The sequence below is a fragment of the Juglans microcarpa x Juglans regia genome, chromosome 3S (genome assembly GCF_004785595.1).
Source record: "Juglans microcarpa x Juglans regia isolate MS1-56 chromosome 3S, Jm3101_v1.0, whole genome shotgun sequence".
NCBI lineage: Eukaryota > Viridiplantae > Streptophyta > Magnoliopsida > Fagales > Juglandaceae > Juglans > Juglans microcarpa x Juglans regia.
In genome coordinates, this window is record NC_054599.1 from 2,271,274 (window position 1) to 2,298,380 (window position 27,107).

Here is a 27,107-nt window from a genome sequence, read left to right on the forward strand (position 1 = left end):
CTCTTTTGTAGGCTTTTCAGATCTCAAACCCAAATGGTTGGAGGTAAAAGATCCTATGGATCGCTTTATTCTTTCAAGAAGTTTTACTTAGAAAAGACTACACATATTGAAATATATTTTCTAGGAGTTTTAGTGCATGATGATGGCGCAAGAGCAACATCGTGACGGATCATATCATTTGTCAAGTGGAAGCAAGAATAGAGAAATAATAACGTTGCCATTACATAGCATATATATATGAATAACTACAAACTTTTGCTTCCTCGTTTATTTAGCAAACTCATGTACAACAACTCTACTTGAGTATTTCAATCTACATAGGTGGTTATTACTACAAATAAAGAGATGAAGGGAGGCTACAAGAGTTGGGGTCTCTGGTTTATTGAGAAATATCTATTTAAACTCTTCATCGAGTCTGAGTCTATTTTCCATGCTTCGGCTCTCTCTTTCATTACTTCACGATTCCTCGTACTGAACTAGTGAACAATTACTCCCTCTTGGCATCTGGTTCCTCAGTCTTTGCAAACCTTCCACGAATCCTTGGTTGACTGTCAGCAAGAGCCTTCCTGCAAGCATACTGAAACAAAGCCAAATCATAAGCGCAAGGAATCAATTCAGGGGCTGCTGTGTATTCAGTGAATGGCAAACAAGTGGAAAAGATTGCAAGCGAAAGATATATTCAAAGTGAGAGCATAAAATATGGGAGTTAGGCATTGGTTGTTCTGTGAGTTCTCATTTCTTTTGGTGTTATACGCAAAGCAATGTGCAGCTAAATTTGGGTACAGTGGGCTGCTTTTAGCTTTTAGATTTAAAGGATAAGTTGCCCACTCTCCTATATATGTAGGACAACATATGAGTAAAGGGCAAACAATGAATTAGCTTTTAAACTTTATTATAATGTGAATGACAATCATCAAACATGTAGATCAACCAATTAAAAAGAACTTCCTGAGGCCCCTGAAAGTAACGACAAAGGTCAATCAGTGGCTACTTTGAATCAAAGATCATTAATTAAGGCCAAAGACAGCAATATTTCCAAGGGATTAATTAACAAGAGTGGCTTTCAAGAGATCGCCAGTAGCAAACTTGAAAAAGACCATGTGATAAGTCCATGCTATTTGATGTGATGCACTCATTTTTTGCATTTCCAAGGGATGGCAACATTTGGACACAGCATGGTTATATAGCTGTGAATTCAGATGCTATGAACACAACTTTAACTCTGATAATTCTGAAGAAATAGCAGTGGACAAAATATTGTTTCTGATAAGTAAAGACAATCAATCATCGATTAATATTTCTTCAAAATTGTTAAGAGTTAATTAAAGGACACACATTGACTATTGATTACCTTGATTTTCCGGCCAAAGTTCCTCTTTGTCTTCTTATTCCTATATCTGGAAAGCTTTTCCTGGCGCTCTTCGGTAGTGCAGTTGCTGTTAATTAATTGGCGCTCACAAGGAGAATGGATGAGGTTCATGCCATTACCAAGAGTCTGTCACAAAAACTAAGTATCAATGATCCATCCCCATCCTGTTGGAATGGCCAGAAACATCTAAACGTTTCTCAGTCCATGACTTGTTACAAAGCCGATGAATGCTTGGTGTTCAATTATGGGCATGTTTGGACAGGCAAAAAATTCTCATAATTTTATTGTCAAACATCATTCAAACACAAAACACTTTTCAAATTCAATTTTTCAATTTTTTATCTGATCATTACCTAATCATTATCCAAACACAAAAATCAATACAACTTTTACAAAATTCAAAACAAAAATAATATTAAAAAATTATATTCAACATTTTTTAACTGGCAAAAGGACATAAAAAATTAAAGCCAGTTCTTAACATGTGTAGCGTCTCCGCATTGAGAAGCCTGAAACTTCTGATAAAATGAGCCTCAAGACATTATCCAAAAACTTGTATGCGTTTTATGAGTATTATGAAATACTAATGATATAAATGCGGTCCTTAGTAAATTGAAAATACAGCATACTCAATTCAACTAAGCTTTAATCCCAAATATATGAGTCTTAAAACCACATAGAAGAGTATCCTGTTAACTCCACAGCAAAGTACTAAAAGTGTTTCCTAAATTTTAGCATCCTGTGACATATATTCTTCTTTTCTTCTTTGCATCAAATTATCTTTTCACTTTTCTTAAAGCCATGCATAACCTCTTGTTGAACCGAATCTCTGCAAATAAATTAAATGCCGTTTCATTGTTGGGAGCGAACAATAAACTGTATAACAACCTCAACCTCAAATTATAAACATTTCAGAAAAATTGGTGAATTAATTAGGGCTAACCTTTATGTCTCCTTCACTAAATGCCCTCCGCATTCCATAAACTGCACCAAAATCCATGCCGTGAAAATCCAGGAAACTTGGCTTGGCGGCAGCTCCATGCATCCAATCCATTGAGCTTAAACATTCTGAGCTGACACTTTTCTGGAATGGCACAACAGGAAGTTTGTTCTCTTGAATTTGATTTTCATCTGTCCTTGAAAGAGGAATCTTGATATCCAGGACCTCAGAGAGTGGTGCTTCTATTGCGGCTTTTTCCAATAAATCCTTCCTGCACTCATAGAAAACCTCACTCAAAAGCTGCTCATTTTGAAGTGATTCAATGTCTGCAACCTTGAGTCCTTGGGTCGACATAACATCTTCCCCACAAGATATGATTGAAATGGCGGCCATCATTGGATCAAGGGTCACAACTGGTTCTTCAATGATGGGTTCAGGAGCTTTGAACAGATCCCCTTCTCCTCCCAAGTCATATTCCGATATAGAGGTCTGGACCAGGTTGCCCTGCATTACAAGAAGGGGAAAAAATTAACAAGTAGCCAGTAATAACAAACAAGACACTTTTATTGACCCTAATCTAAGGCACAGAGATTCAGTGGTAAGCAGGTGATTGCAATCGAATGGGAAAGTATTTTCAGTGAGTTTCCCACAATTCCACTCCAAATATAGAATTCAGGAAAAAAGAGACAGACAAAAGGTCACAGTTATCCAGCAAATCTACCCATACCAGCAAAAGAGTCAAAGAAAAGAGAGAAACTGGGGGGCAGGGGGGAAATCTAGAAAAGCTGGCTATCTTTGTATTCCACGTTAAATTTTGGAGAAGTTGGCTTGATATTACCAAAATTTAACTCATAAATGAGCATTTATATAGAAACCAAAACCACAAGCACTTTCCTGCTTAAAACTAAAGTTCGCACTTTCCAAGCACCTGATTCCCTATTTATAACTAAAGTTCGCAGCTTTCCAAGCACTGCACTTAGTAAGAAGCACTGTAAAATATAAAGTTGCCATTGAATCTTCTTTAAATGGCTTAACTCCGAAGCCTCTCATATTTTGCCGTGTAAATCACCCATTTTTAGCCAAAGCATAGATCTTATACCAAATTTAACTGGAGCCTTTTCTTTTCCTCCATTTTCCCTAATTTCCTTTTCAGCTTTTCAGAAAAAATAGACACCTTTGAGGAAAACGAAGGTAAAGATTAACTTTTCCATTTCCCCTACTCCTTTTTCTTAACAACCTCCCCCATCAACAAACCCAGCAAAGAGTTCACATGAAAAATTCAAAGAGAATAGAAGGAAGAGTATGGTACACGGAACTATGACCGAAATTTTTTCCCATTTATACCTTTTCTTTCCATTTCATATCCTTTTCCAGATCCAGCATGTAAAGGAAACCCATAGCTGTTTCCATTTATGTTCTAAAAAGTATTGCTAAAAACAAAAGCAAAGAATTGTTTGCCGTCACTTTTGTTGAGAACCCAACAGCAAAAAACACAAAGACACACCACACTTTCATTACCTTTTTTCCATTTCCCTCTATTTTTCTCAGCGACCAAACATTGGAGTAAACAAAGTAAAAAACTAAAAAATTAAAATAAAATCCTGAATTATGAACTGTGAATATTAGATTGAATTTTCCGAGATCCAAATTCAACGAAACACAATTGTTCCATTTGCTTTTGCCTCATTTTCTTAGCAAGCAAACCAAACAGTGCATAATTCAGAGTACAGAAAGAAACAGATGTAAAAGTACACATTGAAAGATTTCTTTTTTTTAAGAAAAATAATCCTTTACAGCAAATTAGCTCATACGTAGTTTAAAACCAAATCAACGAATGCAATCAATTAAAAATCCAGAAAGAGTAAGCAGCCGAATTAGAGAGAAGTAGAAGAGGCAGCACCATTGAAGCACCGGACCTCTGGGTTTTACAGTATTCATCAAGCTGTTGAGCTTCCTGAGTGAAATTCTGAAAATAAGGAAACAAAAACCCAGTGTCTGCATACATTTCTCCCCAACAACTTGAAGCTTCAGAGAGAAACAGAGCCTTTATATAAGAAATAAGAGAAGAAGTTATTACTTGCCCGAATAAAAATCAGAGCATAAATAGAGTTAACAGAGCAGCCTAATTGTTATTTGTTGGGTACTCACTTTTTTTTCAATGGGTGGCTTCCAATTAGGCCTAAGGAGAGAGAACTCGTATATATAATACTGGGACCGACATTTCTCCTCCAGAAAGTTGACCGTATAAATGTATTTTTTTATTTTTTGTTTTTATTTCAACTATTATTTATTTATTTTTTTTAAAAAAAAAATCAATTTATTAATGATGACTTCCTTAACTATCAAATTAAAAAATAAAAATTATAATTGATCACTCTTAATAACATTTTTCATATAATAAAAAATGGGGGAGCTGATGATGCAAGAAATAGAGTCCGGACAAACTTGGGAAAAGGACATCATCATCTTCATAATGCACTGTCCCACTCCTGTGTCTCTTATCTTGCTGCTGCTGCTGCTGCTCCTCCTTTTCTTTTTGAAGATGTTTATTTATGAAATTTTTTAATTTCAAAGATGTATTTTTTTAATATTATATTGCAATTTGTAACAGAGGAGTTGCACCAGCCACCAAGCCAAGATCTGTGGACTTGTTCGTGGGCTGGACACTGATCATCAGTCATCAGTGCGTAGTAAGATGCTCTTTAGACACTCTTGGGGCATCTTTGTTTTATTTGAAGGAAGTTTTATTTCATAAAAATAATTTTATAAATTAATAAAATTTAAGTAATTTATTAGATTTATTTTATAATAAAAATAATTTTATAATAAAAATAATTTTATAATTTGACAAATCACATTAAATCACATCAATTTATAAAATTATTTTTATATAATCATTTTGTAGTTAGAGTATTTCTCTTTATTTAAATTTCTTCGTTTTTCTTATAAAAACCAATACACATATATATTATATATATATATATATATGTATATGTATATATAAACACCTATATATGTGTTACTCGGACTAGAGGTAACATGCTCCAACCTTTTTGGAGAAAACAAATGCAAGTCGATTATCATCGTCCACTACTGCATGCTGCCATAGGTTAGATTAGCATCCTACCAAAAGAAAAAAGATTTGGGGAATTGCTAGATTAACATGCCAGTGCTCACGATCCAAGTAATATATGTAAAATAATCTGAATGCAAGTTCGCTTTTTTAATGTTGTGACTTATTCTATGGAAGAGTAACGACAGTTATTCCTATTAATAGATTGAGCAAGAGGGAACTCAGTAATATGGAAAGAAAAAGGCTATATTTTTTTATTTATTTATTTTTTATGATGAATTCATTAAAATGAATTACATATGATGAAATTTATATAGCAAATTAAAATGCTTAAACAAATGATCTTTGTCCTATAAACTCTAGATCGAAAGCATTAGCGTGGTTAATTAAGAGAAAAAGAATGTAAAAAAACTTTTCTAAGAATCTTAAAAACCTATTAGCATGAAAAAAAAAAAAAAAGGCCAAGGTACTTGTGTTTAGATAGGAGAATTTGAACTTAGATTTAAGTTTGGATGCCAAATCAACCGTATATGATTTCGAATATCCATGACTTTAGATTCCGAACCTTTATTTAGGCTCAATGGATGCCAAATGAATTTTAAAAGTTCTTTATCCAACCATATATAGGCTCAATGATTCTCGATCGTATAGAACTCTCTTGATTTTTTTTTTTAATTTTTTTTATACATTTCTGGAAGGAGAGTTTCGAATTCAAGACCTCCATTTTAGAGGTTGGAGGTTTATGCCAATTAAGTCACAATCCTTTAGCGTAGAACGCTCCTGAATTAGATGACCAAATGATCAATTAATTCAGCCAGATCATGCCAATAATAGTTCTAGGAACAAGTACTTGTGGAATATTAATTAATGGGCACTACGGCCGGGGGGCAGTCTCGACTCTTTCTCTCATATATGCTTAGTGGAAATTAAACTGTACATGATCATATTAAACTCAATTATCATGTTACATTAATCAAGGATGATATAATAACTCGTTGAAAGATAACAAATACCGACAAAATATATCCTAATCTATGCAGACTGAAGAGAAGCAAAAGTAGAACAATACTTTCCTTCTTAATTTCTTTTGCCTAATAAGTTAAATACAGAGCTTTCACGAGTTGATTTTAGAGTGTATTTGAATGTTGAAGTGAGTTGAGTTGAGGTGATAAAATATTGTTAGAATATTATTTTTTAATATTATTATTATTTTAAGATTTAAAAAAGTTGAATTGTTTATTATATTTTGTGTTGAAATTTGAAAAAGTTATAATGATGAATTGAGATGAGTTGAGAGTAGTTCAAGATCCAAACAAAGCCTAGTAATCAAAGAATGCCGTAACATTCGGTACTGGTTTAGATAGTGAGATAAGATAATTTAAGATTAGATAATTTTAGATGAGTTAAATAAAATATTGTTAGAATATTATTTTTTAATATTATTATTGTTTTGAAATTTGAAAAAGTTGAATTATTATATTTTATATAAGAATTTTAAAAAATTATAATAATGAGATGAGACGAAATGAAATCCAAACAGGGCCTCATAAAAACTTCACAGTCATGTCACCAACATAATTAAAAATTAACAACTTTTTGGTGCATTAATTGTAGAGAAATGCTACAGGTAACTATAAATAAATCTCATAAAAGTAAACTTAATTATAAACTGATATGACTTTATATAATCTACTTTATAATAAAAATAATTTTATAATCTAACGTATCACATCAAATTATAAAAATTTATAGATTTATTTTTATAAAAAATTTTTTGTGTCTAAAACATTTCTGTTAATTGCAAGTGTGAACAACTAGTTACTAGCATTATTGTTGTATACTGCATGATGTTTTGTATTCTGACATCCTGCCCATCCACGAAATTGTCAGCATGCATGCAATTTGGTAAGTATTTGTCCTGGTTTTGCAATAAAATGATACAAGTGGATCAAAAGAATCTCCAAAGTGTGTACAAAAATCTCACTTCATGAGCATTGCCTAAACAATCATAAATTAGACCTAATCAGATAATAATTTGCTGGTGTCTGCTCAGAAAGCAAGCAAGCATGTTGATATTAGTTAATGAATTAGCTGGTTTGTGATTTAGATTGTAAAAGTAACTTTACAATCTAACAAATCGCATAAAATCACGTCAGTTTGTGAGATAATTTTTGTTGTAATTTCTTTGTGGCTAGAGCATTTATCTATATATATATATATATCCAAAAACCATGTTAAAGAATGAATTAATTACCTGATAACTTTACCATATAATATATATATAGCTTTATGATACAACTTTTATCTGCTCCACTTTACCCATGTCGGATTGTAAAACGGTGGACCAATCGATTTGTTCATCTTCTTACAAAAGAAGAAAAAATAATTAGTATATCTAGATATACTAATTTATTTTTTTCTGTGAAAGGAAGAGATAAAAGATAAGATTCTGTCCATCAATTTGATCAACTTATTCAAATTCTCTGTCAATTTGAATTTAAGAATTAGCAAATAATCTAAAGCTTCTACCAAACTTTTGTCCCCTTTGCAAACTCAAAGAATGCATGACGAGTAGAGAATAGTTTTATTCCATAAAATAGAATTCATATATATACATTTCTCCAAAATTCATATATTTTTTTAGGTGAAAATTAAGAAATAACATATATATAAGTTTATTAATCCCGTTTGAATAGTGAAAATGTTTCATCTCATATTATTATTACAATTTTTTTAAATTTTCACACAAAATATAATAAACAATTCAATATTTTTATATCTAAAAATAATAATAATATTAACAAATAATATTTTATTTAACTTTTAACTTTTTTCTAAAATCTATATCATCTCATCTCACTATCCAAACTGTACTTAAATTATTGTTCTCGTGCATGTTCAAACAATGTAGTGATCATAACTTTTTTTTTTTTTTTAAAGATCTATATATTTCTTGTTTTCTCTCTTCTACCAATGAAAAATAACTTTAGTAATTTGATTTACAAATTTCTTAGAATATTAATGATTACTTTCTATTTTTTTTTTTTAATGGTGGGTTGGGGAAAGCTTATCATTTAGGGGGGGGATAGCGACAGCTTGGGATGAATGTGAACACTGAACACAATACCTAAATAGGAAAAGCCCACCATGGATTTCTTTTCGGACATAATAATTTAAGAGAAATGATAGATATAATAATGAGTGTGTAAGTGTCATATAATTATTTTTAAAATAAATAAATAAATATGAAATTTATATAAAAATTAATTTTTTAATAATAATTTTCATTCTTTTTTAAAACGATTGTATAGTACTTATTCATATCACAATTGTATATAACATTACTCATAATTTAATTATTATTATAGGTCAAATAGCTTTTAAGTTTGAAAGGAAATTTGTGGACTCGACATGGAATTTGAGATTGTAAAGTAGATTAATGATACTCACGCAACATATTTCACAACATATGTTATAAAATCATGATATTTTGATAAAATGATGTTACTTTTACAAGTTAATTTACAAAAATAACATTTTTTTAAAAAATATTATTGTATAAAATGTTGTAAAAAGTGATTCGTATTTATCATTTTTATGTAAAATAAGGAGAAAAAGGATGAAAGAATTTCAACCAAAAAGAAAGTGTGGAGCGGGGTATATGCCCCTAGGTAGCTCCTTTCTTTTGAGCAATGAGGAGTACTGAGGTGTACGTGTGTGTGTGTATATATATATGAGTAGTGATAAATACACAATACTTTACATAATATTTTTTATAATACATTATAAAATAAGGATATTTTTATAAAATGATGTTAGTTTTATAAGATATTTTATAAAAATATCTCTCTTTTTAAAATATTATTGTATAAAATATTGTATAAAATGTTGTGTATTTATCATTTTTTTATATATATATATACACACATAAAGACCTAGGGTTTCCTCGTGAGAGCTACACAACCTTAAATTCCCACATTAGGAAAAAAGAAAAAAAAAAAAGAAAAAGAAAAAGAAAAGCTCCCTAGAACCTCAATAAAAAAGATGATGTCCATGTACTGAATGGGAAATTATGGATTGATGCCCGTGCCACCTTGTCGGCCGAATTTTTGTAAGAGAATATAGCAGACAAAAGAATGAAAAGGAATATCTTTTTGTTTTATAAAATTATCATGTGAAATTATTGAGGCTGCATGCCACATTACCTGGGTCGATCCGCATAATATGATTGCTTCATCCTGTTTGGCCCACCCAGTATTGAATTGATGCTATCATATTATATTATAATTTGTAATCACTCAAAAGCAAACGGCGGACTGCCCGCTTACTAATTATGTTATAATTAATGAGTATATATGGTCATGAGTTATTTATATTAAAAATAATATATTTATTTTTTATTTGATAACAAATAAACAATTAATAACGTACTGAAATTTGAGATCATCGGACCCATGGTTGAATTCAAAAGAGTATATAAATAAGAAATGATTTGTATAAGTCTTAAATACATAAATTTTATATAAATTTTTTATAAAATAATAGATCATATTAATAAATAATAATTTTTTTATTAATGAGACCTATTATTTTATAAAAAATTTATATAAAATTTATCTATTTAAAATTTATATCTAGTATTACTCTATATAAATTGTTAACGGAGGAGGAGATGAAGTGAATTTAGTCATTCCTTTGCAAGCTTTGCAGCATCTATGACTATGAATGACTCTTTTTGTCCCCATTCCTTTTCTTACAATTGTACAAAGAAATTAACAAAAAGCTGCTGCATGCCCTTCCCACTCCACTTTGTCCATTAATATAGATTCTAATTTAAATGATTAAAATCAGCCGTCATTACACTCAGATAACATGTATTACAGTTTCTCCACCATCTCGTATTAATTAATACAACATGCTTTCTACTATCGTATAAATATTTTATAATTATCTTTATTGATCTATGTCTCTCCTACTAGTTAGGATTTTGCAATGACCATATTGCCCAACTATATATTTGACTTTTATCTTAATAAAATCATCTGTATCTTTATAGAGGTAGACACGTTATTAAATCACGTAAATTTTGTATGGGATTGGTTTTGTTTTGACTTTATTTTTTCTTTTTCACGTTGTTAATATTCCGGATTAATTAATATTGAGTTAAAAATGGGACAACTAAAAATTATAATAAGTTTTAATTATTTTTACATAGAGGAGAAAATATCAACATCAACATCACATCTGAATATGAATGCAACGGAAAAGTCGTAAAATCGACAGTGATAGAATCATTGTCCAATAGATCAGTACCCATGCTCTGTATGGCTTGATGGGAGAGAAACCAGGTCGAACTGATCGATCTGACTTATCGTATATGCAGCTTCCACAATGTTCTATGGTTCGTTTGGGAAAGAGTACTGCCAGAGCCACCGCTGGTGGCTCCCGCTGGAGTTTCAGTTCCTCTAACATGTATTTTTTAATGTGTTTTTTTTAATTATCTTTTATAAAATTTTTTTAATAGTTTTAAATATATTTAAAATAAATAAAATAAATTTAGAATATTATTAAAAAATACTTTCTTAATCATAAAATAAAAAAAATTATTAATTTATTTTACTTTATGATTAAGAAAGTATTTTTTAATAATATTATAAATTTTTTTATTTTTTTAAAATATTTAAAATTATTAAAAAAATCTATATAAAAATACTAAACAGTAGCTCCCAACGGGAGCGAAACGCTTAGCACTTTCTTTTGAGAAAAAGCATGCATGAATATGTGAAATAGATATATATATATATATAAACAATTTTATTTTATTTTATTTTATTATTATAATTTTTTAAAATTTTCACATAAAATATAATAATATTTATTTTAAATTCTAAAATAATAATAATAATATTTTATTCAACTTTCATATAAAACTATCTTATCTCGTTTGACTATTTAAATAGCGCCTTTATTTCTTTTTCTTGTTTTACATGATCCTTATAAATTTATTTTGTGGGATAAAAATCATTTTCCAAATCCCATTTGAGACAATTCAAATCCCAGTAATTCACATCACATTCCTTACAAAATTTCTTATAATTTAACAAAAAACTATATTTCCTAAAACTTTTCTAGAAATTTTACTCACATTTTAAAAACCTTATACATTTTAGTACCTATCATTTCTCTATTCTATTAAAATAATATTTTTTTATTACTTTTTTTCTCTCACTTCTATTTACAAACTTAATTACTCAATATTTTTTCTTATGTTTTGAATTATTAATCTAGTAAATATTTTAAATAAAAATTTAAATTATTTTTTTTGCGGGTATAATAATATTTATAAAATTAATTTTTTTATATTTTTGTAGTTATTTAAATTATTTTAAAACTATTATTTAAAACTATAATAAATATGAATACGAGAAAAAGTGTGGATAATTAAAAGAAGAATTAATTTAATTAAAATAAAAACAATATTAATAAAAAAAATTTAAAAGATGAATAATAATTTTTTATATTTATAAAATTACTATTTATCTCCTAAATTTTTTTTAAAATAGGAATCCGAATGCGAACTGATCCTTAGAGAAAAAAGAAGTTACAGGGCACCGAATCGGAATTGAAGCTAGTTTGTCAAATCTCAAGTACTTTCTTCCACGATACAGCTAGCCTTCACCAGTACTACTGCCACATAGCCAAAACCACTATATATATAAATATAATTTATTGCTGTATTGTCATTATCTATATATTTCTGGGGCTGTACGTGTTCATCAGGCATGCATGCTGCATGCACAGAAGTACAGTCTCCAAATGGATCTGAAAACCTTACGAGAAAGTCTATTATGCAGTCTACTGTTATTGCTCAATTTGACCGTTTAATTTTTTTTTATTTAATGGTTTAAATATATTGGGGTATTTTTTTATTTTTTAAAAATATTTAAATATATTAAAAAAAAAAAAAAATTACTGAACGGCACGTTCAGCGGTAAGAATGGACCGAGATAATAACCCCACTCAAACATTATATACCATATAATATACAGCAACTTAAAGTAAGTAATTATCACCGTTTCATCAAGTTTTCAAAAGTATTCATACTGTTTTGATATATATATATATATTATATATATATGTTTTGATTCTTTGCAGTACAAGAAGATGGAAAAAGTACAAGAAGAAAACGATAACATGACTTGACACATGACTCCAATATGGTAAAAAAAATAACAACAGCTATATATATATGCCAAAGGATCTGCAAGTTTTTGCGCAACACCCACCAGGGAGCTGATAGGTTCCCAGAGCCCAGAGGCTTTAAATTGGAATAGGGACATATCCAGGGTCGGTCCAATAATGTAGGTGGAGGTCCACTTATACGTATTTAATTAAAATATTAGATATTAACAAAGAAAAAAATAGTAGTAAAATTGAGGGACAGGTGGGATGCCACATCACATTCTAATGTCCAACTTGGCATGCATGCATATATGTTGTTGTTGTTGTCAATTATTTGGAGTACTTGATAATTTGGAATTTTCACTAGAAAATAATACGAACCAGATGAATTGAATATATTAACATCTATGAATGCTCTTTAAGACTTTGTTGTTTTGGACATCATGTCATTAGCAAAAATGTTATAGTGACATGATGTTTGTACTGTATATTAATATTGGACCATGCGTGAGATGAGATAGATATCATGTCACGAAAATTTTAATTTTTGGAGTATTTGAATGCAACAATTGCCTTTATGTTTCAGTTGTCGTAGCCTGTAAAAAAAAAAAAAAAAAAAAAAGTGTATTTTTATCTATCATTTTAGGTCCGTGAGATGAAATGAGATGAGATGATTTTAGATGAATGTTAAAAGTTAAATAAAATATTATTAGAATATTATTTTTTAATATTATTATTGTTATTTGGAGATTTAAAAAAGTTAAATTATTTATTATATTTTATATGAAGATTTTAAAAAATTATAATGATAAAATGAGGTCAAACCGTTTTTATATCTAAAATCAGTAATTGTGGTTCTAAAATAGTTTAGATTTTTCAAAGAGATTCTTTGAAGTGGGTCTCTTTATGCACTCCTCCTTTTTCTTTTGATATTAGTAAAAGATATTTTCATATATAAATATATCAAATAGATTTTCTTGCTTAATGTTACACTTACGGCAGTTATTTTTATATTCACGTTTTTAATCCAGAAGACGCCACCACCGAAAAAAAAAAAAAAAAACAAAGTCCCAGAATATGCCAAGCATGTTCGTTCACCTAGCAGAACAATGATGTCAGGTCATGATCAATATCATCAAGATATTAGGCCACCTTATAATTTTTTTTTCATTCAATTATCGACTTTTGAATGCTGAAATTGCCTCTGAAATTCTCAAAACGACTATATATATATATATATAATATAGTTAGCTATGAATTTTTATTTTTCTATTGATCATGGGCCCTTTCTTTCATTAAAAAATTTGCTGGAAACTCTCAAAGCGATTATAATATTACGAGCAATAATAATATATAGATACAATATGTTATAACTTTTATAAAATAAATTAAATTCAAAAAATAATAATATTTTATCAAAGAATTGTATGAAAAATGTAAAAAATATATATAATTGTCTAATTTATTTGGTAACTAATAACTCACTTTACATGTATTAACGTCGTGTTTCGTACGCCTTTAATCTAAAATCAAGGAAAAGAAATACGGATCAAGTCGACCGACAAAGAAGAGAACATGATTAGCACAAAAACATGTCATCATCGATCCACATCCCTCGTTTGAATAGTTTAGCTAAATGACCTCCTCTTCGTGTAATTATAAACACTAGATTTGTGGCAAGTGAAAGAGAAATAATATTATTCATAATTCTCTTGGCCATCATTCCATGATGTTTCGTTATTAAATAATATATATTTTGTTATTTTTCTACGTCAATCACATTTATAGTATCAAATCAGAAATTATTTTTAACAACTTGCAAGTATAATTTTTTTTTCCATGATATGAACCTAAAAGTACTATAGTTATAGATATATATACAAAATCTGTGATTCAGACCGATTTTCTGATGATCATCTACATATCAGTGTAAAAAATCTTAATCTTTTAGGTGTCGTGTACATAAACTCCAAAATTCAAAATCAATTCTGTCAAGTTTCAATGGAATGCAGGGTGCAAATATGAAACCAGCACAAGAAATGGACAATACAACCCATTCAAATATTGCTATAGAATCTTTATGGCCTCTTAGACTGCGTTTAGATGTTGAACTGAGTTGAATTCTTTATGAATAGTAGTGAATTGAGATAGTACAAGTTTTGTAGGATCCACTTAAGATGAGTTTAAATGTGTTTTGATATTAAAATGAGTTTAGATATATTTATGAAAATTTGACAAAAGTTATGAGTCTCGCGTGTAAAGAGGTGTTGAATTGAAAAAAATTGTGAGTCTCATGTGTAAAAAAGTTTTGAGTTGAGAGATGAATTTAATGATTTATGAGTTAAGTATTTAGATGTTAAATTTAACTTAAAATTAGACTGAACTATATTAATTTTAATAGAGTCTAACAATCAATCGGGGCTTAATTCTTTTATTAGGATTTGAGTCCCCCTCCAAGGGGTGAAAAAAAAATAAAAATTGTACTCTAGAAAAAGCAGATGAAAACAGGAGTCATTTCTTGGATTTGGGCTAAAATCTGTAGGGTCAATGAACCTGCCTCAGAACAAGACAACTGGAGTGGAGCCCCCAACTGAGTCCATAACCTTTTTAAGGAAAGAGTGTGCGAGAGTGACCCCCCAAGAATCATGTACAGTACAGGCAAGTGTCACAAAGTGGTTGCATTATTCACAGATTGGAATTGAAAGGTGTCTGCCTCTTCACTTTCAGGTTTTTGTCCAAACTAGGAGACACTCAGCTACAGTGACAACCAAGAGTAATGAGGCAGGACTTTGACACTATGGCAGGCCTGAGCTTGCCCAAAGTTGTGAAGGGGTCAAAAGAAGGAACCCTACCCAATCTTACGGTTCTAATCTTCAAGCCCAAAGCCTGGGCTGAGCCAACTTTATGGATCCCATCTTTGTGGCTAGCAAGTCTTCTTGGTGCTTTGGATAAATACAACAGAGCTATACTACTCCCAACAAAAGTGTCGAGTAATATATAAAGAGTAATATCAAGTACAAGTTTCAAATAGATAAATTTTATATAAGTCTTTTATAAAAGAATAGATTGTACTAATAAAAAATAATTTTTTTTACACCTTTTTTAAGAGGGGTCTACTTTGTTATAAGAGTTTGCATAGCCTTGTCTATTTGGAGCCATTTTTCATATATAAAATCAACTTCTTAATACGTTCAGATTGATAAAATTAAAAGACATAATTTTAGACTTGAATTTAAATGAAAGGTGTTTATTAATAAGCCATATAAGAGTCTTCTCAATGGCTTATCTAAACTTCTATACAAAATGGTTAACCAAAACTTATTTTATTTATTTTAACTAGTTACTTTAACAAAATAGATCTGGCGTGATTTTATATTGTAGCCCTTCTCTAGATCGCTGCCATCGGTAATTTCACCCATTTGTTTTCTCAAATTAAGCTCCAATATAAAGCCAAGTTCTTAATTGATACGTTGTCTAATTTGATTCAATACATATTTTCTACCCAAATTATCCTTTACCAACATTGTTAAGACAATTGTTTTACCTTGATTTTTTAAAAGGGTTGCTAGAGATATAAAAGAATTTCACAAAGAGATTCCACACATTGATGTGACTCACGTCTTTATTTTTTCTTCCTCTCTTTCTCTCCCCTCTCCCTATGCCTCTCCCCTCCTCCCCTTTCCCACTAGGCGACCACCCCTCTCCCCGTGCCGTGTCGGCGTTGTCTGTTGCCAGTAAGCTAGCATTGTTTGCGCCCCCCCTGGGGGTGCACCCTGATCCAACTGATGACGACCATTGACCATGACACATTGCATGGCAAGCTCACAGCATTGCCATGAGCTCCATGTACCCGCCGGCGGTGCCACTTAGATCGCCGAAAACTTCTGCCCATCCTGAAATGGTCCTTGACTACCATGGCGGGCACGGGAAGTGGGGGAGAAAGAAAGGGAAAGGGGGAGAAGCACGGAGAGAGGAAAAAAAAAAAAAAAGGGAGAGACGTGACACACTGGCAATATGTCACATTAGTGTGTAATCCCCTTTGTGAGATTCCTTTGTCTCTAGTATTTTCCATTTTTTAAATGGTAATTTCACTTGTCAAGTTTTACCCTTTCTCTATCCAAGTGTGCTTCACATTTAGACTGCGTTTAGATGCTGAGATAATCTCAAGTAATCTGAGTTGGACTACGAATAATAATATTTTTTAGATCACATTAAGTTGTGTTTAAGCTGTGTTTGAATATACGAAATAGATTGAGATATATTTTAATTTTTTTATAAAAAATTGAAAAAGTAGTAAGACTTATCAATAATTGATTTAAGATAGATCGAGATGGCTTGACAAACCTATCTAGTTTCCTTTTGCTCAGTCTGCTTGAGCGTGATCCTCTAGTACAGGTCCTCATTAAGGCAAGAAACATGAAGTACTGGAAAAACTTGGAAAAAGCCGCTAGACGAAAAGAAACAAAGACTACATTCCTTTCCATCTTGTAAAATATCATCCAGAGTCCATAACTTGTCCTCCAAGAAAAGGGTGGAAAAAATAAAGAAAAAGTCCAAAATTTCTACCAACATATAAATGGGAAAGCTGGAGTACATTACAGGTCGCGCAAAGAGCATCACCAACCAAAACAGTCCCATTTAAGCCATCTTTGCCCTAGAAAAGTCCATCTCCGGATGCTGCAGCAAATCAAACATTTATTACCATAGCATTTTACAGATTCCATTAGTGAGGGGAATTTAGCAATCAAAAGCTTATATTTACCTCAGCCATAAATTTCTTCAGAATCTCCTGCTTCTGCATCTCATCACTGGTTGGGAGGCCCATAGTCTTCTGCCTCTGATCAAACTGGAAAAAAAGCACACAAAACTCCAGAATCACAAACCAATTACAAAGATCAAAACACTGAGACCAACCAAAATTTTGCAAAAGAAGGGTAGAACATAAGACAAGGGTCAATGAGCAAATAAGGCGCTCAACTTCTGTGGCACCGGAACACGAGCTATATCTTTAGATGCCAGATGGAGTAAGCATACCCCATGAGTGAGTGAGGGAGGGAGGGAGAACTTGGCTAGAAACTCTACTGTAAGGGCAGCTAGAGCTAGACTTGCATACTACCTATTATTTGTCCTCCTACAGAATAATTTCAGAAACTCTATGTAAAGGGCCAAAAGCTACAACTGTGCCCACCCAAGGCTCGACTGGAACATGCCTTATAAGGTATATTGGATTCCTCAACTCAACGTACGGCCAATAATTTGGTACACTCAATAATAATTTTGGGAACTTTACATGAAAAACACAGATGCTTGGTCAGAACATGCTCTTACGGACAAATTAGATTCCCCTACCTAATGTACCACGAATTAATTTGGTACCTAAATAATTACATGGTCCTAGCAAAATTCTACAAATACAAAACATAGAAACCCAAATGTTTATATAAATCAGTAGAGTTCAACAACAAGAAATACAAATGGCTTTTAAACTAACATAACTTCGTTTAACACTCGATTAGTAAAAATTATTTGGGAGCCTGACTCACAAGCACTCGTGGAATAATTAAACATGGCCACAATGCTAAAAAGTCTAACCAGAAGGGAAAGATAAGGAATGCTCACAAGAGGATTTTCATGACCTAAAGCTATTGACTTCAATGGGCTAGATTTTCATGATTTTCTTGTCTCTATTTCTTCCTCTTATCTCTATTGTATTCGCACTTGGGCCTATTCCTATTGATAATCTTTTTACTTATCAAACAAAAGAAATATAAGAAAGAGGATCAGTGAAACAACCAAATATGCACATGGAGATAGTAGCCAAAGGCCAAATTTAGCAATAAAGCATCAATTATTTACCATCATCTTTTCGACAGTCTGCCGTGTTTCTGGATCCAGGTCAGATAGTTTGCTGGACTCAGGCTCAACTTTCTGGGTATCAATTTCAGGATCACCTTTGACCACCGCTTTCCACCACTCCATTTGATTGTGCTTGGTCAAAAGAATAGATATGGCATTCTGATCCTCTGAAACAACGGGATTTATTGAGCAACTAAGAGACTTCATTCATGGCTGTTGATAAAAACAACAGCAAAAACAATGCACTACCATACTCTGCCCAAACATACAAATATGTACAGCATTTATATGATTGATTTAAGCATATATTTGGCATTTTTGTGTGGTAATAGTAAGAACTTCCCACTAATGTCTTCCATTCACGAACTTAATCAACTTGCAATTTGTCTTGAGACTAATCAAATTTTAAGCTTCAACTAGTTCATGCAGGTATTTAATGATAACATACCTATGCTCCAATAACAATCATCAGGCTTTATAGGCTGATAAAGCTCCCCCTGCAAGCATTCAAAGTGCATGATGAGCCAAGGTAAAAATAAGCTGAATGCAGCATTTTACATAGAAGGAAACAACAAATCCAGAATAAGGTTTAGCACACTACAGAAAAGCCTGCAAGCAGACTTACATCAATTATTGGAGGAAGACCCTTGAGTCCAACTTTCAGATGGTTCTTCTTAATATCACAAACAACAAACGTTGCTTTAGTTCCAGTTGGCACTGGGACATTAACGGTGACCTCCTGCAGGGACTGCGTCCAAGAATACTTCTCCAGATCAAGGCCGTTACCTCTATTTGGAGCTGCGCAGACATTCCAAACAAATAATAATAATAATAATAATAATAATAATAATAATAATAAAAATGAAAAGTTGGATGTGCTCATAGACATTTCTTGAGATTGAAGGGCACGCCTACGCAGAAGAGATCTTTCAGACAACCAGACTCACCCTAAAGTAGATTACTGCAACATTCAAGCCACGAGACTCATCCTGAATTATCAATTTAAAAATGTAAAGAGGTCGCAGGATGCAGACTCACGTAGGTGCCAATTAGAAGCGTTAGGAGTCTATGACTCAGAAAAAAAAAGAAGAACTCATCAAATAAATCAACATATCATTGAATAAGTTTCAATTTTGTTTTTGTTTCTATACATGTTTCCAGCTATGCGCAACGATTAACTAAGACCTAGTTGTGGACATGGCTCTATCAGTTTGCCACATGGGGACTCTTATTGTCTTACTCAATTTCTCAGTAACCCAGCACAAAAGAGTCGGTCAAGTGATCAACATTACCATCAAACCCAGGAAATGGGATAGGCAATAAAAAGTTCAAAACTTTAAAAGTTAAGCCCTTTCACTCCCTCTTTATTGTCTGTAGTCTATCCCTTTACCTCATTTTTGTAAGCAACCAAATAAAAAGAAAAAAAGAAAAACGAATCATCGAAAGATGATTAAATTCTTGAATTTCAAATTCCCATTCCGGTATTCCTCTCTCTATCAACCTCCATACGACCCTCAGTTGTCTCATCAAAGTTTCAAACACAACACAGAACAAGAAATTCCAGGGAGAAAGAAAAACAGAATAATCCGTACCTCTAACGCCGCTCTTCTCTTCCAACTTCTCCACCTCCATCGCCTCCTCCTTCTCTTCGTTCACTACCTTCTTCTCTTCCTCCCTCTCCACCTCGATCGCCGCCTTCTCTGCCTTCCTCCTCCTCTCCTGTGCCGCAGCCTCCGCCTTCTTCTTCCTACTTCTCTTTTCCTTCGCCGCCCTCACCGCCGCCTCTATCTCTGCAGCCGCCGTGTCCTTCTCGAGAAAGTCGCTTTCGTCAGCGAGAAAGTCGAAAACATTCTTGAGAAACCCTAGCGGGCTCGACGGATTGAAGGCCGCGCTAAACGGCACCGTCGTTGGTGACGACGAGGAAGTTTTCTTGCTGTCTACCTCTTCTTGGAAATCGGAGATTATCGCCATACGTAACCGTACGAGTGAAAACTAGCGAGTGTACTCGGTGTCAAGTCAAATGAGTTGAATCGCGACAAGGGTTTATCGTTAAGACCCTAAGGAACGCGTATAATATAGACGTGCTCCATTTGCTGACTCCCTCATACTTCTGTAATTTCAATAACTTCCTGAAAACTTGTTTATAGCTGGAAAGCATCCATTTGTGCTTTAAGCAACCTTTGAATATTGGAAGGTTCCTCGTATCTTATTTTATTATTATAAATTTTTTAAATTTTTATATAAAATATAATAAATAATTAAATTTTTTTAAAATTTAAAATAATAATAATATTAAAAAATAATATTTTAATAATATTTTATTTAATTTTAATTTAAAATCATCTTTTTTCATCTCACTATTTAAATCGCAACTCATTATCTTTAATTTTATATTTTGTACTCTCCTATAAGAAAGTCCGAAAAAAAAAATTGTTTTTGTAAAATTTAAAGCCATAGTAACTTTTTCTTTTTTTCAAAGCAAAAGAAAAAGTCAGGATTCTCAATTTTACAGCTAATGAGAGTTCAAATATATCTATTTAACTTTAACTTTAGAACTCAAATCAGTAGAAAAAAAAATCAATTATGTAAACTACAGTCATACTGTTGTGTATGTTGTTTCATTCTCTAAGTACAATACTAGATTAAATATAGAATTTTATAACTCATCATCACCGCATATCATACTTTTTATTATTATTTTATTATTTTTAATTTTTTTAGATTTTATTTTATATAAACTAATTGAATTCTTTTATTTATTATCCATACACTACTTATTTTATAAGAAAAAATTAAAAAATTATGTATAATGTATTGTATGAAGATGATAAGTAGAATTTTTCTTAGATATATAAAGTCGTTTACAGTTTTTATTCAAACTTTAGGACTTTAAACGTCGTAAATTGGGCTTTAAAATATTTATTGATATCTTATTAATCTATCGGAATATAATTTTCTTCCTTTTAAATGATATATGAACAGTATCGATTTAATATAAAATAATAAATATTTTTATCATTTCATTCTTGAAGCGAAATAATTAAAGTATTATATATATATATATATATATATATATATATATTATAAAATAGATACTGTCCATGTGAGACCCATTTTTATGTTTACGAAAGAAAGTTCAAATCATCGCATGACCATTAAACGACCTTGAGCGCATCAAATAATAATAATAATAAAAAAGATAAGACATATTAAGTAAATCTTACAATATTTATTTATATCCATATAAATATTTCATGCAACATTAAAAGACCTAAAAATGTCTAGGCCCACTTTATTTAGAGAAAATCTATTCAACACATTTTTTTAATACACCTAACACACTATTGATGTGGAATTTTCCGCATCGGTTATTAAAATCCTTTATTTATCTCTCCCACTAAAGCAGATATTTTTCGTTTGAACTAGTAGCTAGATCATATCATATCATATTAAGCAGTCGTCCTAATTTTGAATATCTTCTAGAATGGCAAGATCAATTTTTAGACAACATCCAGCTTGATAAGTCTTTTATTGACTGCAGCATCTTGAACGAGTTCGAGTGATTCTTATATATCGTTACAAAACTCGTGAGGATCAAGAATCACACTTGAGTCAACTGACAAAGAAATAGTCATCTTGTTCACATAACTTTAAAAATGGACAACCAGTGACTGCAATACAAATAGAAGAAATACGTATCAGAACAAAACCATTAGGATCGATTTGTAAGCCACGGGATTGGACTTCAAAGACTTTGAGATAGATATATTTGCACATTCTAATATTGCATGCCCATAAAAGAGGAGTGGGATTGAGTAAAATGATATGAAAAAATCTACACAACCTCCTACTATTCACACAATCTTCACACACTATACTTTTTTTTTTAATTATTATTATTTTTTTCTTTGATCAGATATTTAATATTTGAATAATGAATAGAAGAATTGAATTAGTTTAAAAAGAATAAACTTAAAATAAAATTTTTAAAAAATATTAAAAATTTTGAAAGTTTTAAAAAATGTGATGAGTGGAGGTTGAAAAAGTTGTATAGCATTGCTCAAATGATATTAGTGAATGTACGTCCAACATATATAATATTATTTTGTTTTATTTTTAGCAAACGTACATATTTTGTTGTAATACAATAAGTAGTCAATTAATATGTACAGAAATTATAAGGGAGACGATTCAAATAATGATTGGATAACTTACATTTGGGGACCCATAAACAATAGGAGCAAGGTAAGCAATTGAATGACAGCTAATTTCTTCTTGCGGACCAATCACTCCGGAAAGAACCATTGTTATACGTATTATAGCAGCAGCAACCTGTTATATATCCATGATGTTACACTAATTTATGACATTATTCAGCAGCTTGTCATACTCTCTGGTGATGATAAACATTTTTTTTTCTGCAATGATATACTCATTTTTTTTTTAATAATTATTTATACAAATCTCAATATAAAAGCCTCATGCAGTCTATTTGTAAAAAAAATGAACCCTATCTTAAAAAATATAAAAAAAAATTACTTTTTTTTTTTAACGAGATCGGCCTACTTTTTACAAAGGGTTTGTGCAAGGCTTCCACAATTATATACGTAAGTGATGAATTACTTATATGGAATTATATAATGCTTGATCACTTGAATTTGGATATGATTAATTAATTCTTGGTTATAATTTATTTGACAATAACTAGCTTAAGTTATAAAACTGAAGTGTTAGGTCTAAGGAGATCGATCGTATGTACTTACGTAACTTGGTTCCAAATGTTCTGAATACTAACCCAAGACACGTATTTGTGAATATAGGTTCAAGTGAGAGCTTTTTTCTATCAATGGTGGCCTTTGCTTTCCGAACATAATCCAAAGGATCATCTTGCAAAGCAATGGAAAAGGGAAGGAACAAATAAATATCTGATCACATTGTCCCACCTAATTTTCGACCCCTTAGCCATCATATCAGCCATATCTTGTTTAATTAAAATTAAATTCTTTCTGTTAGAGTTATGATGATTTGATGCTTAGTCATTTAATTTAGAGTTTGCACTATAAAAAAAAATGAACATTTGCGACTTAACATTTGTAACAAGAATGACCGTTTGGAATAAAAACAGACTCATTTTAGAAGGAAATAATCATTGTCGCAGGAAATAGCTGGTCACAAATAAGCAGTTTTCTTGTAGTGTTGTACTTTTTTTAGAGTTTGAATTTAATATTGTAGCATTAATTAAGGCATATTGGGATGATGATGCTATATTTTTCAAACTATGACAGAAAGATAATTTACCTGTATTCCTGCAGACTTTTTGAGATTGACGAGAATGACTGTCTTAAGGCGGATACCTTTGGGGATATTGCTATTGCTTTGCTTCACTCGCCCATCTTTCTGCTCCTCACCACCTGTACATGATGAGTGAACTATATTATATGCATTAGGGATAAGCATTAAGCTCATGGTGTTGGTAGCTTATACATGATGATATGCATAATGAAAAAAAAATACTATTAATCATCATTGTGAGTATCATTTTGATCTTATTATTTTCTGATCTGGAATCAATGATTGACAACTTATCAGTTACGCATTTAATTAATACCATATAATAAGAAGACGTACGATAAATATCATTACTAGGAAGTTGCTTTTATTTTCCTAGAAGATAAGAGCTACTTCCTTTGGGAATTACTGTAACAACTAAACATGATATTATAGAGTAATACCCATGCATAATTGCTTGAGCAGATCAAGTGCAAATGGGGACTTTTCACTTAAAAATGCATTGATCAGTATGAATGAGGTTAAACAATACATTAATATATCACAAAATGATCGTCTATGGAATTGTTGGAAACTTACGATATCTACGATTCAGATATCTCGACAGGCCAGCTTGAGTTATTCCAACAACAACATCATTTACGGTCTGTAAAATTCATCCACATCAAAATTATGAAAAAAAAAATGCTTTATTTATTAGATAGGATCGTATAAAGAAAGTACTGCATAAACAAATGCCTATCAATCGACAATTAAGCATCATGTGCAGCTTGAAACAATCATATGATAAAACCGCTTATAACAGCCATCTCAATGAGGGATGCGCCATCGCCCATCGAGTGGTGAATCCTAAAGACCCCAACAGCCTCTGCATCTGAGGTTTTGATGTTGAGAATGTGGAGTTCCCATAATGGTTTGGAGAGGTCTAAGGGAGTTCTTGTGACATTTGACACGTAGTCTTCAACAAATCTGTCTGGAAAATCTATGTTGGGATCCAATCCGGGAACAATAATATGATCCTCCAGATTTACTTTCGTCTGAGTCCATTTTTTATTTTTGCCGTACTTGTTGCCATCAACGACCTTTAATTAATTTGTTTCAAGAAATAGCAAGAAACACATGATTAAATACGTTAAGAATATTGAATTGTACAAGCTAGTGGCCAGCAACTGATCAAAATGCCACTTCGCTCGCCTCATGGTTTACTTTATGGCATTGATCAAGTAAGCCATGATTTTCGACCAAGCTGCAGATAATGTCAGAAACCTCATGCATACAGCAAATTAAGAAGCAGAGAAGAAATTATAGGTACGATACATTTCTTACCATCTTGCTGGAGAATCTAGGATGCTTGACCAAAGTTTGCTCCAAACCATCCTTAACAACGTCAGGATTGATTCTTGTCTTGCACCCCATGATGGCAATGATATAAACGTTAAAGCGTGGCACATGAAAGAACCGTGCTGCTGGACTTAGTGGCTCCTCATCATGATGACCGCTTCTTGATGCCTTGACATGATCACCCATCATCATCTTGCTTCTGCAATTCCCTACTAGTCTTCTAGCTTTGTGGATGATTTTGTTTAGTTTTGTTTCACAAAGCTTTCAAAAAACTGTTTGTCTTCTCCTGCGGGGACTTCAGTACCATTAATATTGGGCTAGTGACAGGTTACTGCCATCTTCCTACTACCTATTTATTATTTATAGTACATTTGAGGGTTTTTTTTTATTATTATTTTTAAGTATTTTTTTTAACATCCTTAATCATTAAGAAACAATTTAAAAAATATATAATTTTACTAATAATCACTTTTTTAATCATGAAGTAAAATAAAAAAATTAAATACAAAAGAGTAATAAATGAATAGTAGGAGAGTCGCAACCCTATCTTTATACTTAATTATTGTTGGTTGTGTTTGGATGTTGAGCTGAGTTGAGTTGAATTTTTTTGAATAGTAGTGAGTTGAGTAGTAGAAGGAGTTATGTGAGTTCCATCTAAAATGAGTTTAAAGTATATTTGGTTGGATGTTAAGATAAGTTCAATACTTTTTATGAAAAATTGAAAAAGGTTGTGGGTCCCACGTATAAATATGTTTTAAGCTAAAAAAGATTGTGAGTCTCATGTGTAAGAAGGTTTTGAGTTTGAATGAGTTTAATAATTTAAGAATTAGGTGTTTAAATACTAAATTCAATTTAAATTTAGATTAAACTCTGTTAAATTTAGGAACCAAACGTAACCTTAAGATCCTTAATTATTGTCGAAGATCCTTAATTATTGTGGGCTTGTATTCCTTTAAATGGGATTAGATTGTGAGTTTGGTCAAAGTATCACGCACGGCTCTTTTGTCGAAGGGTAAATGGCTAACTGCTTGCTATGGAATTAAAGAATAACTACTTTGCTTCCTTTGAAAAAATAGGAGGCTTAACTACAGTACTCCCTCAATAATAGCGTTTCTTTTTATATTCATCCATCCTTCCTTCCAACTACCTAGATGCCCACCTAGGTACACAATCATTAATAAGATTCCAAGCAATCAATGTTAGGGTACGTGGGTCTACGCTCACCGCTCACAGCTCTTGTTAGAAGCCACCGTTAATACTAATTAGGTTTTTCTTTTTTAAGATTTTTTTCTTACATGTATTTTTAATATTTTTAAAAAATAAAAACTCATAATATTATTAAAAGATACTTCTTTTATCACTAAGTGAAATGAAAAATTAAAAATTAAAATAAAAAATCTGAATAGTAACACCAAATGATAAATTTGAGTGGTGAGAATAACATTTTTCTTAATGTAAACCCACCGCATCCAAAAGCAAGATCAAGCTAGAAACTTCTGAAAGAAAAATGTTCTAACCAAAACTAACCGCCCGATAGTGCAAGAGTAATAGCTTCAATTTCAAAAGCATAAAATGAAAATGTGAAATCTAAGCAAATATACATTAATTTCCTTTAATTACTTGAAGATGATGCCTGTTGGAGGAGATTCCGGCTAAGTCAACCGGCAAATAATGCAATTATAAACGGTGAGAGATCAGGTGTGAGAGAGGAGAGAGATTAAGTTAATAGTATTATATATGCTAATTTCAAAAAATTGTCTTTTTTCATGTTATAATCTAAATTACATCATTTTCTTCATTTGTTGAAGTCTTTTTTTGTAAGAATAGGCTGAAGTGGGAAAATGAGTCAACTCCGGCCCACAATTGTGCGTTCGGACCTCGATTAGTGTAGTTTGGGGCCGACGATGACGGTTTAGAGCTGCGGTACAGTGTCTATACGTACATCCATTGCAGTAAATAGAAGCTAAATACAACAAATATAAGTAGAGAACAAGACACACAGATTTACGTAGTTTGACACCAAGCATACGTCCATGGATCATTTGAGGTGCAAATCC

General features: G+C 31.6%; 2 protein-coding genes and 1 pseudogene across 2 annotated transcripts; all 3 read right to left on the reverse strand.

The window, feature by feature from the left end:
• Positions 1 to 253: 253 nt before the first annotated feature.
• On the reverse strand, positions 254 to 4,486 carry LOC121257099. The gene is made up of 4 exons (XM_041157987.1): positions 4,210 to 4,486; positions 2,313 to 2,813; positions 1,352 to 1,495; positions 254 to 577 (listed from the first exon to the last, which is right to left on the reverse strand). The coding sequence occupies exons 1-4, from the start codon at positions 4,312 to 4,314 to the stop codon at positions 488 to 490; spliced, it is 840 nt and encodes a 279-aa protein (XP_041013921.1). The 5' UTR covers positions 4,315 to 4,486; the 3' UTR covers positions 254 to 487.
• A 12,532-nt stretch (positions 4,487 to 17,018) lies between these two features.
• LOC121257101 (protein BOBBER 1-like) lies at positions 17,019 to 20,544 on the reverse strand. The gene is made up of 6 exons (XM_041157988.1): positions 20,013 to 20,544; positions 19,046 to 19,218; positions 18,869 to 18,917; positions 18,421 to 18,587; positions 17,327 to 17,410; positions 17,019 to 17,241 (listed from the first exon to the last, which is right to left on the reverse strand). The coding sequence occupies exons 1-6, from the start codon at positions 20,389 to 20,391 to the stop codon at positions 17,203 to 17,205; spliced, it is 891 nt and encodes a 296-aa protein (XP_041013922.1). The 5' UTR covers positions 20,392 to 20,544; the 3' UTR covers positions 17,019 to 17,202.
• A 1,058-nt stretch (positions 20,545 to 21,602) lies between these two features.
• LOC121257844 lies at positions 21,603 to 26,029 on the reverse strand (annotated as a pseudogene).
• Positions 26,030 to 27,107: the final 1,078 nt, after the last annotated feature.

Bases quoted from the DNA above. Each gene is read 5' to 3' on its own strand.
- LOC121257099 (XM_041157987.1), bottom strand. From the start codon at position 4,314: ATGTATGCAGACACTGGGTTTTTGTTTCCTTATTTTCAGAATTTCACT. The intron at 1,496-2,312 runs GTTAGCCCTAAT...TTTTTGTGACAG, and splicing joins TTAGTGAAGGAGACATAAAG to ACTCTTGGTAATGGCATGAA. The intron at 578-1,351 runs GTAATCAATAGT...GCTTTGTTTCAG, and splicing joins ACTTTGGCCGGAAAATCAAG to TATGCTTGCAGGAAGGCTCT.
- LOC121257101 (XM_041157988.1), bottom strand. From the start codon at position 20,391: ATGGCGATAATCTCCGATTTCCAAGAAGAGGTAGACAGCAAGAAAACT. The intron at 19,219-20,012 runs GTACGGATTATT...ATGTCTGCGCAG, and splicing joins AGAGAAGAGCGGCGTTAGAG to CTCCAAATAGAGGTAACGGC. The intron at 18,588-18,868 runs GTATGTTATCAT...CCGTTGTTTCAG, and splicing joins TGATTGTTATTGGAGCATAG to AGGATCAGAATGCCATATCT.